This window comes from Nestor notabilis, unplaced genomic scaffold (genome assembly GCF_000696875.1).
Source record: "Nestor notabilis isolate BGI_N333 unplaced genomic scaffold, ASM69687v1 scaffold2010, whole genome shotgun sequence".
Lineage (NCBI taxonomy): Eukaryota > Metazoa > Chordata > Aves > Psittaciformes > Psittacidae > Nestor > Nestor notabilis.
The window spans coordinates 4,207-20,610 of record NW_009911371.1 but is presented as its reverse complement, the minus strand read 5'-3'; the positions used below and the strand labels follow the sequence as shown (position 1 = coordinate 20,610).

Sequence of the window (16,404 nt, the reverse complement as noted above, 5' to 3'; positions counted from 1 at the left end):
TGCTTTATATATCTATGATGTGTCTGTAATTATACCCTGCCAATCTGGGTTGATCAATCAAAAGGCTTTTTAGTGATTCTTTCTTGCTGGAAGCATCCTACACTGGCTTTAGCCAACTGAAAGAGCAGTTTCAAAACCTTGACATTTCACTTTATTTTAAAGAATCAAGGAGGAGAATAGATCATTTCTCTTTTGAAATACGGAAAAAAACAAGTTTAGTAGATCAGCAAAGGAAGAAATGGGGGAAAATTAGTAGTATTGAGACCAGTTTACTGTACAGATAACTTATTATACAAATTATGGCTTAGATATTAGAGCATCTTTGAATCTACTGATTAATGAGCCTGTGCACAAAATATCTTCTGTTGTTCACAGGGCTGCAGCCACTTGGGAGATCTCGATCTTTCCACTTTTATAGGAGAAACAAATTGTAGGAGCTATTTCTGTGAGCACACCTTTGGGATAGAGCACACCATCCCCTTTGTGCTTGGAAGATATTTCCAGCAGTGTATTGAAATCACCACTTCCCAGCACACTTCTGCCCCCTCACAATGGTATCTCATTGACATCCCTGCTGCTCAGGGATGTACAAACACACTGGGCCTTGCTCAGCCCCACACTTTGTGGGTCATGAGCTGTCATGATTTTAAATATATATCAAGTATACAAATAAAAATGTGCAATTCAATATATATAAATTTGCAGGCAGCTACAGACTTTGCCTTGCTGCCTGGGTCCTGTGCCACCAGCATTGCAGTTCACTTTGTGTTTCTTCCTGCCAACCTTTGCAGCAGCATGACTGAAACACTTTCCCATAGCTTGATACAGTGCTCTCATTTCAGAAATGGGATTGATGGAACTCTAGCTGTTTACTTCATCATGCTTTATTGAAGATCTGGTTATGCAGAATTTGCTTATAGAGCTCCTGGATCCAACGCAACTCATGCTGGAAATCTGCTTCTTTCTCAGGATACTTGACTGCCTGTGATGCCTGTAGGATGGCTAAAATGTTTTACTCTCTAATGCATGGTCCAGGCCCAGACAGGGAGAGATGCAAGGCAGCATTCAGTACACTGTAGCTAATTTTTAATTGACTTAAAAGCTCCATAAACTCCAATTGCATACACACCATCCAACAGTTCTTCAGCTTTTGTGCATGGGCTGCTTTTAAGCAACTTCTTAAACCTATGTGAAATCAAATAAGGCTAATTATTTGGCTAATAATTAATTTACTTTTTTTCTCTAAACCGTCCTTTTATATTTTTAAATCCAAGATATTGCCTTATTATCATATTTCTTGTACAGACTAGATTGAGTTGATTCCCATTTATTAACAGAGACCATACAAAAGATACTATTCTTATTCATAGGTGTGTGAATAAATTACATAGTGACAGTAAGCAGATTTTCTATTTAAATGCTCAGCTATTGTTTAGGATTATAAGAGGTAATTATAAAACTAATGTGTGTGTATAATTCTGTGATGCTCCACACACTTTTTAGTCTGAGCTACTACTAAGTCAACGTATTTCTCCTGAGCAGCTCTATAACCATGTTACTGGAGGACATCTAATACTCACTTGCATGTTTCCTTAAGCTTTCCTGGTTTCTCCAGAACCTGTTCTCTTCAGTTATCCAGAAAAAGTGCACCTCATGGTTTCTGAGTGAAGTCTTTATCTTCTGAAGATTTTAAAATACAGCCTGACAGATTATGTTCTTGATGGCTAGTAAGATGTATCATTAGGTTGTGGTACATACCTGTACATACATATGTAATCAGTACAGTTAAATGTAATTTAGAAAAGTGTTACACTGTTCTGCCCACCCAAATACAGTATTTTGTTTCCAGGATTTCAGGATCCTGGCAAATGTTTATTGTAATAAAGTATCTTATATATCTGTTAAAATATTTTGCTTCTTTTGACATTTGGGTTCACGACTGATCATCAGGATTGACTCTAATCCCGCTCTGCCATTTAGCCTGACCTGTGGATTTTTCAGACAAACTCCTTTTTTTGTTTTTATTTTGCCAGCAGATGTTGACGGCTGGATTTGGGTTGTTTGTGCTTTTAACAGCTTTTAGAAATACCTCAAAGAATTTGCTAATGTATCGCTTACAACGTCCATCTCTCATTAGATTAGGACCATATACTGAGAAATGGGCAAATTGACTATATTTCATTCAAAAGCAATTTTTAGAGGAATGAAGAACTAGAAAATAATTGCAAGCCCTGGGAGCTGCAGTGATACCTATGCCAGGCTGTATCCCATGGACACTTTCTGTCGTTAGGAAGGAAAATCACCCATTTCAAATCCACAGTGTTGCCTTTGCTGTTCCTTTACTCCTCTGGGGCTCACGCAGGAAGAGCTCTTACCTTTTAAGTAAAACGCTTTCTAACAATATAGTATTGCAAGTGGTTGTCTGGAAATTAAGTAGCTGGTCTCATGTGTCAGCTGTTTACAGTGCAGTTTGTTCTGGATGTGTTTCTTCCATTTAATGGCCTTTAAATTAGCCAGCAGGCTTACAGAATATTCTTCTTCTAGCTGTACAGCTCAGCTTCCAGCAGGCTTTGCCATTTGAGACTGAACTCACAGTGGCTGGAAACTTTAGCTGGTAAGTCAAGTCAAGTCCAGTATTTTGATAGATCTGTCAGAGATGGAGGAGAGAGTCAACTAAAATGAAATCATTTCCCCTAGCCAAATTGAAAAGCTAAGCTGATTCAGTCTATGCTGTACTGGAACAGAGTCTCCTGTGAAATATAATATTTTTCTCTTGGTCAAAGCATTTTATTGGCAATGTGAAAGTTCAGTATAACTATGCACACTGCTTCACTTAAAATTTGGCTTTCTGCTATAGGTAAACAAGACCAACACAGCTTGCTGCACTCCACTGCAAAGGCAATGCATTCAGAGCACGTGAAGTTTCCACTTTAAGACTGCTGGGCAGGATTGTAAGATAGAAGTCACAGAAAATAGAGAGCCATCCATTCTATTCCGCTGCTCTAAAGCCAAAATTGTATAATTCCCAACAGATTTTTCTCAAAGACCTCAATCACAAAGCAGCCTTCCCAAATACCGGTGCAGGGCATCACCACCTTCACTCTGAGAAGGCTCCTGTTACTATATTACCTGATTCCTTTCGCTGCTCATTGAGCTGTTATTTCTTCTGTCTGTGGGGATACTCCCTTTGTTCTTTGCAGCAGCATAGGTGATATTTGGACAGTTGCCACGGTCATTTTTCTGTCTTACACCTTCTGTCTTCAGTCCATCCTTGCCAGTCAAGTTTTGTAGATATCTGATCAATCTTCATTTTCTCTGCTCTCTCTTCAACTAGCCCATGCTTGTATGAAGTGCAGCATCCAAAACAGGACACAGCAGTGGAGTGAGGGCACACCTGGGCCATGCGTAGCACAAATACCATGTCCCAGGGCTTGTGAGACAGGCTTCCAGTAACAGATCCAAGCATGGCATTAATGCAGCAGGATTAAATGATTGGGCCATGGTCAGCCTATGCTCCTCTATGCACTTAAAGCCCTTCTGAAAAGCTGTGGTTTAAGCAATTGCCCTTCAGCATACATTTGTGCACAGTGTGTAGCCATTTGGGGAAAAAAGAGAAAAACAGGAATAGAAGTTTTTAGATGAAGTAAGTTTTAAAGGAAGAAATTTGGCAGTTCAAATAATTTCAGTATTGAGCATTATTGTTAGGCTCTTTGTGACACTAATAAGACTCAGTGCACTGCTAAATCTTTTCAGCAAGGGAATAGATTTGGGGAGATGAGGGGGGAGGCCATGGGCCGAATGTCTCTCCACACCCTGCTTTTCAGCTAGTTGGACATCTGTGTGTATGGGGAGTTGTCCTGGGAGAACTCAGCGCATGGCAGAGATGATGGCAGGAGACAGGACTGTCCATCCTTCCTCAGCCCTTTGAATGCAAGGTCCTCAAATTCTGTTTCTCCCACACGCAGCTTGTGCAGGGGCTGGGCAGGAGAGACAAAACCAAGAAGCAGCTGCAGGTCATGGAGGGGTGAGGGAGGAGACAGTGCAGTATGTGGGCATAAATTCAGGGTCCAGATGCTGTGACTGTGTCATTAGCTTCTCTTCAGTTGCTATGTGAGTATCCCATTTACAATCATACTAGTATGTGTACACGGTACGTAGCTACATATAAGTATAGTGTATTCACCACCCTACCATACATATGTATATGCATATATATATATACACACCTATATATGTTTATATATCTGCATACATGTACACATGATACACTAGGTATCCAATTTTTAGCAGGGTCTCTGAAATCTGCAGCTGGAAGTTCTTTGTAGCACAGCTGCTGTGAACAGATTGGAAAACATAAAATCCCTTGTTTGGTAACCCTAGCTGGTTTTTGCCAGAACAGTGCTGGTATATCAGCAGGTTTTTTGGGTTACAAGTTTGAGGTTGATACAAAAGCACATGGAGCAGCACATCTGGTGTGTGATGACCCACTGTGCAGGTGGGGGTCAGCAGCTGCGTCCCTGCTTGCAGGGTGATGAATGTGTCCAACTGGGGGAATCTCCCCATGAATGTAGCTGGAAATAGCAGAAGGGAGAGTTTTAGGTGTCTCTTGAATAAGGATGGTGGTAGCATTAACAGATCCAGAGCACAGGTTTCTTTTCCTTGTTAGCTGTGCCACATTCACAAGCTGTGAATGTGTAAGGAGCAATAGGGAGGAGCAGAATACAGCCTTCAGCTGGGATCAGGCCATAACACAAGTCTGAACTGCTCTGTTCTCGTGGCAAGTTTTGTGGGTCTTAATGGCCATAATCTCTGAATGTTGTTTAGGTATCTGCCAAAAGAATCTCTCAGCAGTAGAAGATTGGTCATCATCACCAGCCAGAGCTACAATCCTTGGATTGCCCCAGGGTGTGCAGCACTTCCCGCTGAACCCCTAATTCTGTAATTAGTGAAGCTGCCAAAAAAATCCTCTGCTGAAAGGAGGATGACTAAAATAACAGTAAATAAACACTAAATAACTAAAATAACAACAAAGCAAAACAACCCCCCAAAAAACCTAACTGCTTGAAAATTTTCTTTCCATGCACATAGTCAATAGGTAGTAGAAGAAACCCATGTCAAGTCTTCTTTTTAGGAACGGAAGTGAAATTTGCAGTTATTTTAGCAATTATCTGCTTCATAGATAACTTTGTTTCCTACCAGTCTTGTATCTCTGAGCTGTATCTTTATCATGTTTCTGCCAGGATGTGCTTGGTTCCATGGTGACCTTGCCAGACGAGTCTCCAAATTTACAGAATTTTGCTTTCAAACAAGGGGGAGAGAACTGGCTTCTAGGTCTGGAAATGTGACTTTTTGTGTGTCTAAAAATACTTGCCTTGAAGATTAGCCTTTGCCAAGGGAAAAAATGCTGCTTTGTGGCCTGGAAAAGTACGTGACCGCACGCCTCTGTCCAGGACTGTCTAATTTTGGCACTGTATGTGGGCTCTGAGTGATGTGGCAAGAGACAAGCACACGAGGGCCAGCATGGGCTCGGCAAACAGGCTGCACTTACAGCCCTAGCTCCACCTGAGATGTTATGAAAAGGGCTGGTATAGGGATATAAGGAAGCATGGAGTTTCCTGAGTTCTTTCCAGTATTCTAGGTGGTTTTAATTTATGCTGTTTAAGGGTATTGAGGGTGAAAAAGGGCAGGTGCTCTTCACTGTATGTAGTGGAATATGAAGGCTTTACCCCTTCTGTAGAGTTGTGATTTTCTCTTTTGCAAATGGTATGTGAGGAAATGCTGCAGAATTGCTATCTAATCTACAACATCTATAGCTTTTCTTTTCCAAGCTTAGCCCTTGGATAAGCCCTAGAAGGCTGTGCTGCTGCAACAAGACATGGCCTTTGCAGCAGGCTTGAATAACTGGTGTGATTAACCTCACCCACAGCCGGCTACCGAGAAGATGCCTGCCGAATTTCTCCAGATGCTGTGTAGATGTGGCTTCCACACAGGCACATCTCCCTGCCAGGGATCATTGGCTTTTCATTTGAAACTGTTATTCCGGCGGATCTTGTGAGGCTATGGGAGCCCTTTACAGCCCAGTTAGTATAATTTGATTAATAGCATCAAATTATTGTTATTTTTGCAGTCAGTTAAATCAGTGGAGCTAAGTAAAGCTTCCCCTGGAGAGTATGATGTGCCTAGGAGACTAAACTCTGTGCTTGCTGCTGGGGTCCAGAGCCTGTGACCTCTTCTTCAGTCAGCATCTGCAGCCTGAGGAACTGTCAGAGCAGCCCAGAGCTATTTTGTAAGGGACGTCACAAGATCGCTCCTTCAGCTGGCACCCTGTGTTAGCACTGACTCAGAGCTTGTGAAAGCATTTCCCAAGGCTGGCTGCAGATTTGATGCATTGTTTTGGAGCTCTGAACACTGGTTTGCTTACAGTGATTTTGCCTTAGTTTTTTGTTTGCAGGTGTTACCTTAATAGCACTTTGAAGTGGTTTCTCTTGGACAGAAAGCCAGCTTCCTCACTGTACAGCACCAATGGCTCGGCATTATTTATGTTATTTAATGTTAGGTGGTTGTCGTTTAAGTAGAAAATGAGGTGAAACCCCAAAGCAGATGCAACTAAAAAAATTTAAAGGTGGAATTAGCAACAGAGAGAACCCAAGACAGGCAGGGAAGCACGAAATGAATTAGCAGACAGCACATTAAAAATAGCTGAAGTACAGAGAGAGAGACCAGCCTTGCTCCAAAGGGCAGGACCCTAGTGAAGCACAGGCACAGTGGGACTGTGAAGATGCTCTGGTCAACCAAGGCACTGAGCAAGGGGAGCCAAGGTGAACCCTACAGGAAGCACTCCCACTGGTGTAGCTCCAGGCGCGGGCCATGGCTGGCACTGAACAGTTCAGTCCAGGAGCTTCCTTTCCTGGAGGGAATGGGATTGGATGGGACAGGGTGGGATGGGAGTGTGCGCTATGTGATGGGAAAGGCATGGTGTGGGATTCACAGGGCAAGGGATGTCTGACCCCTACTCTGCTGGCTGCATTTCCTTTAAGCCATTTCTTTTATTCTGGTAGCTGGAGACAGCTAATGCAATCTTTGTGGAGCCTGCAAGCTGAAGATGAACTTAAAGCTGCCCCTTCTTGTGTGTGTGTGTGTGTGTGTGTGTGTGTGTGATGTACCATGGATTTGTACATCAAAATAACTGAGCAAAAACTGCTTCCAAAGTCATAAGCCCCTAAAGACAATTCTCTACCAGTTTAAAGGTAATAAAATATAATTAGTGGCAGCTGCATTATTCCTTTTTTATAAGCTTGTGGACACTGTTTTGGCAGTATGGACAGAAAACTAATCTCACATTGGTCATTGCACAGGTGCCTGATTTTATTTAGTCCCAGACAGTAAAGAAAAAAATCAGTAAGCAAGAAGTGAAGGACTCAAGCATGTCAGTCGTACAAGCAGCATTACTTGATCATGTTACTGTTGTAACAGGTTAATTTAAAAGCAATAAAGTATCATATCTAATTGAGCATTGTCAAAGCTACTTTCCCTTTTGACTATTGCCTTCTTTTTTGTTTATTTCTAGAAGAAAAAAACTCAACAACTGGTTACAGATCATAAATGTCTAGTGTATAATGCTCTATAACAAATTAACACATATAATATGTGACGGGTCAAGTTTCCCCTCTAAGATTTAGCATTGTAAATGAAAGGAATGTGATGCAATGTTTGGTTGTTGGAGCTTACTGTTTCAACCCACCATTATTAAAACTGACTTCATACATCCTCCATGGATACATACACCAAAATGTAGAAAAACTTAAAATGTCAGTGGCAAAGCGCTTGGAAACTTCTGTTCATGCCCATCATTTAAGAAGACCAGGTCTGAGCCCAAACTCACAGTAAGCAGCACAAGTTTGGTAGCGCAATAAATCTCTGCCTCTGTGGGGACATAGTGGGATAGATAACCAGCAACTGGTTGTTCTTTCACCATGTAACTCACCACAGCTCTGGAACGCATCCATGACCTGCATAAATGAGCGAGGCAGGAAAACCCATATGCCACACATATCCGTAAAGTCTCTGTTGCCTTTATGCATACGTATTTTCAAAAATATCCCTGGTTTAATTAAATAAAAAGATGGTGCTTGTCTTAGAGATTACTTTCTGAATTATTTTTTCTTTTCTTTCATATTACTAGTCAATCCCCTTGGGGTAACTTAGCATTCTTCTGTGTGTGTGTGTGTGTGTGTGGTTTGGGGGAGAGGAAGCCCCCACTGGCATTTGAGGGTATGTTGTACTCCCAGCACTGAGCAGGTTGATTCATTCCTGTACAAGAGGCAACAATATTTAGCTGATGAGTTAATCATTCAAGAGAAGGCAAGAAGTCAAAGGAGTTTAAAAAACTAGAGTTACCTTTCACTGTAGGAAAAACAGAAATCATGTTTTCTTCCATTCAGTAAGACACTGTGCATTTTTGCTGTTGATAACGGTCTTCACTTTTGCCTTCTCTTGTCTTCTCCCTCTGGGGCCTGCCCTGCTTCGAAATGCCCACAGAGGGGTACGGCCAGAAAGGGTGCTTTGCCATGTGCTGTCTCCTGGCTGCTTTTGTCTTTGATTTAGCAAAGCTGAAACCAGCATTTAATCCATAAAGTTGCAAATTAAACTGGAGGGGAGGGGTGGGAGAATGCTGTAACTGCAGCCAAAGGGCAGCTGAGTAATTTGTCTGAAAACCAGCCCAACTTATTTTCATCCCATGTTTTCAAACTCTTTCACATGGAAAAGAAATAGAGCCATAGCAACTGCAGTAACTGTGGTGTATGCATAATTGCCAAGAGGTGCAATCTCTGTAAAATATTTGTGTAGCTTTTCCAGTATATCTGATCTTTTTTCTTAGCGATAACAGCTGAAGGGCAAGCCACTCTCAGGGCTTAGAGACATATTCCAAGCAGGAGGAATGAACAGTTCATCAGGAATCCTGCAGAATAACCAGCATAAGATGCCACTTCTTTGGTGGGATTGGGTTGCTGGTATTTGGTGATGGCCTTTGGAACATTCGCTAAAGATGAAGGGAACTGGAAGTACGAGAGGAAGATACCTGCAGAAGGAACTGGCCAGTATTGGGACATTTTCACGCTGATGAGATGTTTGGATAGGATGCCGGTCCAAGTCTCCCAGGGCCCGTGGGAAAGTGAGACCCAAAGCACATCTCGGAATGTGTCTTGAATCAGAGGAACCACATCCCTGCCAAGTAGCCTGCAGAGGACACAGCTGTCACTCCTAGGTCTCTGTGTTCCCTGGATCCGGGCTGAGAAACATTTCTCAGGCACCGGACATTCTCCCAAAAGGTGGCAAAAAATAGACTCCAGCAATGAAAACATTTAGATGCTGTTACCAGCCCAAAATGGACTTTGGTCCAGGTAACAAAGCTGTTGATCCTATTTATTCCTCTGTGGCCCTTACTCCTCCCCTATGTAAGGATCACCAGAGCTGGCGGGGAAGCCCTTGCCAGACCCCTGTTAAGTATCACTTGTATTAGACACACTGTTAATCACTGCTATAATAATTTCTAAACTTTCCATTAAATATTTCCAGCAGCTCTTGTTCTTGCCAAAAGTCCCTCCATTTTACTGTCAGTGATCAAATTAGCATCAGTTTCAAGCGCACAGAGTTAAGATAATACTGAGGACCTCGATTATAATATTTTATGAACTTCTAATTTGGCCTGGTTCAACAGCTCTCTGAGGTAGAAAATACAATAGCTAAAAGCAGAAACAGAACTAATTACTTATTTCAGAATTAATAAGTTGTGGCACAGACTGTGAGTCATTTCCTTGCTGAAGCAATTTTATTTTCACTCATCAGATTTGCTCATGGAGTAATTATCTTGAAGACAGGAGAAGGCAGGGAGTTTTTTTCCCAGACCAAATTTAAAGAGACATTAATATCTTGTAAGAGCACATCCCAGATGATTCACTGATAGCCTATTACAAGCATTTACAGAATGGAGTTTGTGTAACACCACCATAGCTAACAAACTACATCATGACAGAGGAAAAGAAAACGAGGAAATATTTATTGACATGGTATGTGCATCATATAATATCTTAATATAGCAAAGGATTGCATTTATTTTCCCAAACAAGTTGGCATTTTTGTGCAGTTAAAAATATTATAAAACCACATTTTTTGAAGTTTGCTGTCAGTCTTTAGAAAGTTAAGAACATTAAAGAATCACCAAAGCTACCTCTGGAGGTTTTTAACCTAAATGCTTTCTCACCCTTGGAGCAAAAGGCTGGTGCAACAGGGGCTCAAATATACTTCCAAATCCTTTGAGATTAGTGTGCAATTTTAAGCTTTCAATTTAATAATACTCTTTTTTTGGTTCTTTTTTTCCCGTCATTCATTCTTTAATCCAGGAATTTGTAGATGGAAGTATCTGCAGTATTCCATGCTCTAAAATTAGAAGCAGTTGATAAAATTTCTACAAAGATACCAAACACAAACAGAAGGTGAAGGTATTTGAAAGAAATTTATTGGCTAGAATTTGTAGGTACATGCATAAAATGGAGCTAACATTTAAATGCTCTAAGTCTGAGATTTTTTTGGTTGACTGATGGGTTGTGGGGTTTTGTGGCTTGTTTGTTTGTTTGTTTGTTTTCCTAATGGGGAACAGCCTTTACTGGAATCCCAATAAAATGTCAGGTTTGAGAAACTTTCAAGTGAAAGAAACTCCCTTCACTCACTACACTCTTGGTGACCCAGTGTGCTGGGAGGTTCATGCTGCCAGGCCTTTCAGCCAGGACATGGATCTGTTGCTTCCCAAGGACCCTGGCAAAACACAAGCATAATCCTATGATTTTGGGCAGGGATTGTAGATTACGGTCAAACCCCCTGCCTACTAGTGGTCTCTGCTAGAACCTGAGCCTCTCACAGCCCTTTCCTTGGTGCTGTTGGTTGGGAAGAACAGCCTCATCTTTAACAGCAAAAGGAGATTGTTCATGTAACTTGTGATTTTTTACATCTAAATTTATACTGTTATGCCTTTACCAGCTGCCTACTCTTCCTTACAATAGGTCCCTCTGCTACCTCACAGCCATTTAATCTGTTACTTTCCACACTTTTTTTATCCCTTGCATACCACCTCCATCTTCCTAGTCTTCAGTACCACCTACTTCTCTTGCTCTTTCTTTCTGTACTAATTCCTGTCTGCTGCCAGGTCATCCTTTATCAGCAGAATAGGAGGAACTCCCCAGCTGCTCCTCTCCTCCACATGTAGAGGAAATATTTTTTTACTTAAACTGTAATCTGTGCTGATTCATACTCCATAAAGACTCGTAAATCTGAAAAAATTTGAATGCTAAATTATAAACTGTGTCAAGGAGTTTATTTAAGCAATTTTTAAAGCATCAGGTACTTTATACCTTGTATAACAGAAATAATTTTGCTACCTAACATTGTATTTTCCTTTTATTAAGGTAATACGAACTTCGGCTTAATTTTTCACATTGCAGATATGACTTCCATCATATGTCTCAGAGCACCAAAGTCAATGCATGCACAAATGCCTTCCAGAAGCTGGTCTGGGCATATTAACAGTTTGTACATGAGGTTTATCTTTGGCCCAGGAGAAATTTACTGGTTAACTTTGCAGGTTGCCAGTAGCCCCCTAGCAGAAAAGGGATTTGACTGAGTTTCTTTTTAACTAAAGCCAGGAAAAGACTTAAAGAAAAAGATCTACTAAAGCAACTCTTACGGAAAAGCAATAGTACTGATGAAAACAACGTATAGGCCAGTACTTGAAAGAGGGAAAAATCCTCTGGGGAAACATCACAAGCACTCTGTCCCCTTCTGGGCTGGGAACCAAGCTTTGGTGCTGATGTCGTAGACAACAGCAGATCTGATCTGCTAAGAACAGCCCCTCCTTGTATTTTCTCATTGATAACTAGACATAGACTGCAGGTTTTTTAAGGAAATCTGAGATAATCATGGCTCAGATATTCTTGTCCCATTTGCAGTGGCTGGTACCAAGAACTCCACACAGACATTGACTTCTTGGGGCTATGTGTAAGTACTTGACTTATGAACTACTTCAGAAATCCCTGTAGTAATCAGTCACAATGCCTCCATAAAACATTTCCTTCTCTGTTAGGCCAGGTAGCAGACTGAAATGTTGCCCAGTATGTAGGTACAACAGGAATAACATATTGTCCGTATCTTCTTGTGCCTGCCTGCCTGCCCTTGCCTGAAGGCACCGTCACAGTCAAAACAGCACATGCTCTACAAGCCCATGTATTTGCCTGTGTTTGTGCATGTGCACTCAGACACAGAGACTTGAATGCAGATACAGTCTGATTATTTTTTATGTTGCTCTGGCCAGCCTCTTTAATGAAATGAGGCACTATGCATTGAATATTTATCCTCTGAGGACAAAACATTTATTGTCAGCCTGGTATGAGAACTTCAGGTTGTGTCTGAGGTATTTACCATGTCTGATTATTATAAGACAATTTGAAAGTTGACATCAACATTTTTCATTCTTATCTTGTCCCTGATTCCCAGACTAATAAAGAAATAGATTATATTTCTGCTCCTAAGGAGTACACCCAAATAAGACTCACAAAAACAAAGAATTTACTAAGCTACCTTATCAGTTTTGGACCCAAATCAACAATGTAACAAAACCCATGGACCTAGGTTGACTCATATTGGATTAACAACGTGGTACCTTATTTGTCACAGTGACTATGGAAGAAGGCACTTAAGAAAAACATTACAGAGCCGATTAAAGAATATTGTAGGTCTGTTGCATAGAGCAAAAGTATTACATACTGGACTGAGGTGATTTAAAATTACTGTCAGCGGAGCCATATGTCTTAATAGAGATAACAACAATAAAAATAATCTTAAAATCTTAGACATTAATTTCTAAACTTTAAAAATTATTATTAGTTTTCTGCAAACAATCACACAAAATTATTTTAAAAAAAAAGAAAAAGAGTAAAGTGTTCCCCCTAAAGGCTTACTTTAAAAGAAATAGTGAGATCTCTTCCAATTAATAAAATATTGTTAGAGTTATGGTATGGAAGCAGGTCTTAAATTTTTATGCTTTGGCAATAATATGACAAAGTTGCCTGAATGTTCAAAGTATCAGGCTTTATACTTTCAATCACCTACAAAAAAGTGGATTATTAAAAATTATATTATTTCATCAAAAACCATTATAAGCATATTTTAAAGACACCAACAAACAAATAGTATTTTAAAATCTTGTTATATTTTTTCTTCCACACAGGAAGAAAATGCATTTTGGTCAGCATAAAGTTATGATCAAAAAATTGAAATATTGTGGAGGTGAATAATCTTAAAAGTATGGAAACCCAAAGGATACAATCAGAAATACACAGCATAATTTTCTGTTATTAGATTGTCGCACCATAACAATCCTGTGTACTTCAAAGTCTTGATATAAAATAAAAGATACAGACTTCTGTAGCAATCAAAACAATTTCTAAAAAGGTGATTCGTGTTTAAAGGTGTGTGAAAGTCAAGCTCACTTTGTGTTTTCATTAAATATATGGTTCAGCAAACATATTGAACCAAATTATTTGCTAACTACTGCTGTTGCTACCTAGCAAGGTATCTGTTATAATGTACAGGATAGTTCTTCTACCGCTCAGAAGGTCATGTATCTTAGCTGGGAGAAATTTTTAGTTTAACCTTATAACTCATGTTGAGGTGCAGTCTGAATATGACAAGATTAAAACTACACATTTTGCAAAAACTGAAATACTGCTTTCCAGCTCCCAGTCTAACACATGCTATCCTATCTATGAAGCTGAACTCTTATAAAAGTATTCTATAAAAACTGCAAAAATGATTAGCACCCAAAATAATCTATCATCGCCTCTGGAGCTCTAAATGATTGTCAAATAGCCACTTCAGAAGTCAGTGACTTCTCCCAGTGTTAAAGCTAAACATTTGACTAGAAACTAAACCTACAGCTTTCCAGATTCTGATTGGAATGTAAATGCATGTGCTTAAGACTTCTATAGCTTCTAAAAGGAGATTTAGAGGCATTAAATTATGTCCTGACATTTTTTCTTCTTCCTCCAAACATGGAAACTTCTATGTTCATTAATTTCTTGTCACTGTTTTTACTGAGCAATGAAGTGAAACTTCTCTTTAAGGTCCAACCCTCAGCTACAGAATTTGGGATTTCCATGGAATTGTTCCTGCAGCAAGCAGAGGATGAAGTTTTCCAAACAAACAGGCATGAACTAGACTGCTGCTTCTCAACATGGAGCTATGGTCTTTAAGAAAATACCAAAATAATGCCTCGGTATCATGCCATTCTCTGGATCATTCTGCACTAACGGTAATGTGCGGTACGTACAACTTGCATTCAAAGAATGGGAACAGAACCCTGAGAAAAGCAAAACCATTGGAAAAATAGATATTGTTTAATAGCACCAGTTTGAGATGTTTCAATCCTTCCCTTTGGGGGGAAAAAAAACCAACACAAAAAAAACCAGGTGTAGCAATTTTTTTTCTGACATGAACGATTGGAATTTATCAGAATCGCAAACATAAATACAGTTTGGGATTTTAAGTGCATATCTAGGGTTGATTACAATTAGAAATACTTTGTTTGACAATCCTACCCATCCCCCAGCAATTCAGCATTCCTCAAGTCACCATAACATTACTTGTGAGCTTTGAGTTCAAGAACATCCTGACATGGAGTGATGTTCTTCCAGTAACTGCTGCAGCAGACTTTCACTCTGTGGTAATACGGGTGGTAGTGAGCCAGGTTCAGCTCTCTTCAGCCTTGCGTGCAATTCTCCTCATTCCCATGTATCCAGAAGCAAATTTGGGCATATTTGAGAGGGGTAATTCTTACTGCTACATTGTAATCCTGCTGTTCACCATTGACATCCACCCACTGATGGCCTGAGTAAACAGCGATGATCTTGCGTTTCCACTTCTTTTTGTTTGGTTCCTTAAGGCGGAGATAGATGCCAGACCCGGTGGAGCCAGGCTCAGCATCACAGTACTGGTAAAAGAGATCATTGGACTCATCAGAAATGCTACAAAATCTATAGACCAGCTGCCCAGATCGATCATTGTCAAAACCTGAGAAGTGGATCATGCTTCCAGGCATCATTTTGATCGTTGGGCTGATTCCCAGCTCCATGTATTTTCTTTTATGGGGACGCTTGAGCTCAAGAACAGCGTAATCATAATCCAGGGCGACATCCCCAGAAACACCCTTAAACCAGCCTTTTGGGATGTGGGTACTCTTCACCCTGGTCCACTGAAAGGAAGGCATGCTGTCTGAGGTCCCCTGCTTCCTCCCAGATCTCCTCTGCTTTCTCCCACCGCCTCTGGATTGTCGCCTTAGCTCTGTGGCAACTTCAGGATCTTCTTGGGCTGCAGAAACTTCTCTCCTACTTCTCCTAGCACCTTTGCGTTTCCTGCCATCGCCTCTGGATTTCGTCTTCATCAGGCCCACCCTCAGTCTTTTGCTGCCCTTGACATAATCCTTGCCGTTGTGCAGACAGTGGGCAGCTGTTAGCACGTGCTTGGGGGAAATGAGAATACCACTGCAGCCGGTGGAGATCTTCACAGCTGTGTTGAACGGAAAGTTGGTCATAAACCGCTTGTCATAGATGCTGAACCTACTGTCTGTTCCATAGATCTGCCTCTTCTTTCTCAAAGACCTTTGTGTGGTGATGTTTCTGGCTGGGTCAAGCACTAGTCCGAGGACGTTCACTTCAGTCAGGGTCCGTGTGCCATTTTCAAAAACAGTCTCATAGGATAAGAGGTCCTTCAAGTCAGACAAGCTTGGCACCGGCAATTTTCTTTGACATTCAATTCCACATACACTGTTCAGCTCCAAGTTGGCTTTTGCTTTGAATTTAGGGCTCTCGAGGGAGAAAGTTCTTTCGCTCACAATCTGGGGAATCTTCTTTAAGTGCCAAGTAAAATCTTGCTCAGTTTCTGTTCCATTAGTGAGACCCAATATAGGTATGAAAAATACGAATAGCAGTAACATGTGCTCCATTTTATCTATTTTTTTTTTTCTAAAACAAGAAAGAGAGATTTGAAAACACATTTTGGAAATATACATAGTTATCTTAGTATCTTAAAAGTACAATCATGCAATATTAGCACTGACATCAGTGGAACAGAATTTAACACTGCTCAGAATGGAAATGCCTCAGATACTCCCTGTATTATTTCTGATGCTTCCAGTGGTCTCTAGCAAGATAGGTGCAGATGAGCCAGCCAGCATCCTACCTACTGACAGCTGGAAACAGCTGACTTTTACCTGCTTTTCCTTCAGTGGGGTAGTAGTCTGAGTCATTCCACTCTGTACAGCACCTTGGTTTATTTATCCCATAGGAATGCGATTCGGTT

The 16,404-nt window shown here is 40.7% G+C and overlaps 1 protein-coding gene across 1 annotated transcript; it reads right to left on the bottom strand.

The window, feature by feature from the left end:
* Positions 1 to 14,531: 14,531 nt before the first annotated feature.
* PRSS35 (protease, serine, 35) lies at positions 14,532 to 16,048 on the bottom strand. The gene has a single exon (XM_010014277.1). The coding sequence runs from the start codon at positions 16,046 to 16,048 to the stop codon at positions 14,807 to 14,809; it is 1,242 nt and encodes a 413-aa protein (XP_010012579.1). The 3' UTR covers positions 14,532 to 14,806.
* Between the last annotated feature and the right edge of the window lie 356 nt (positions 16,049 to 16,404).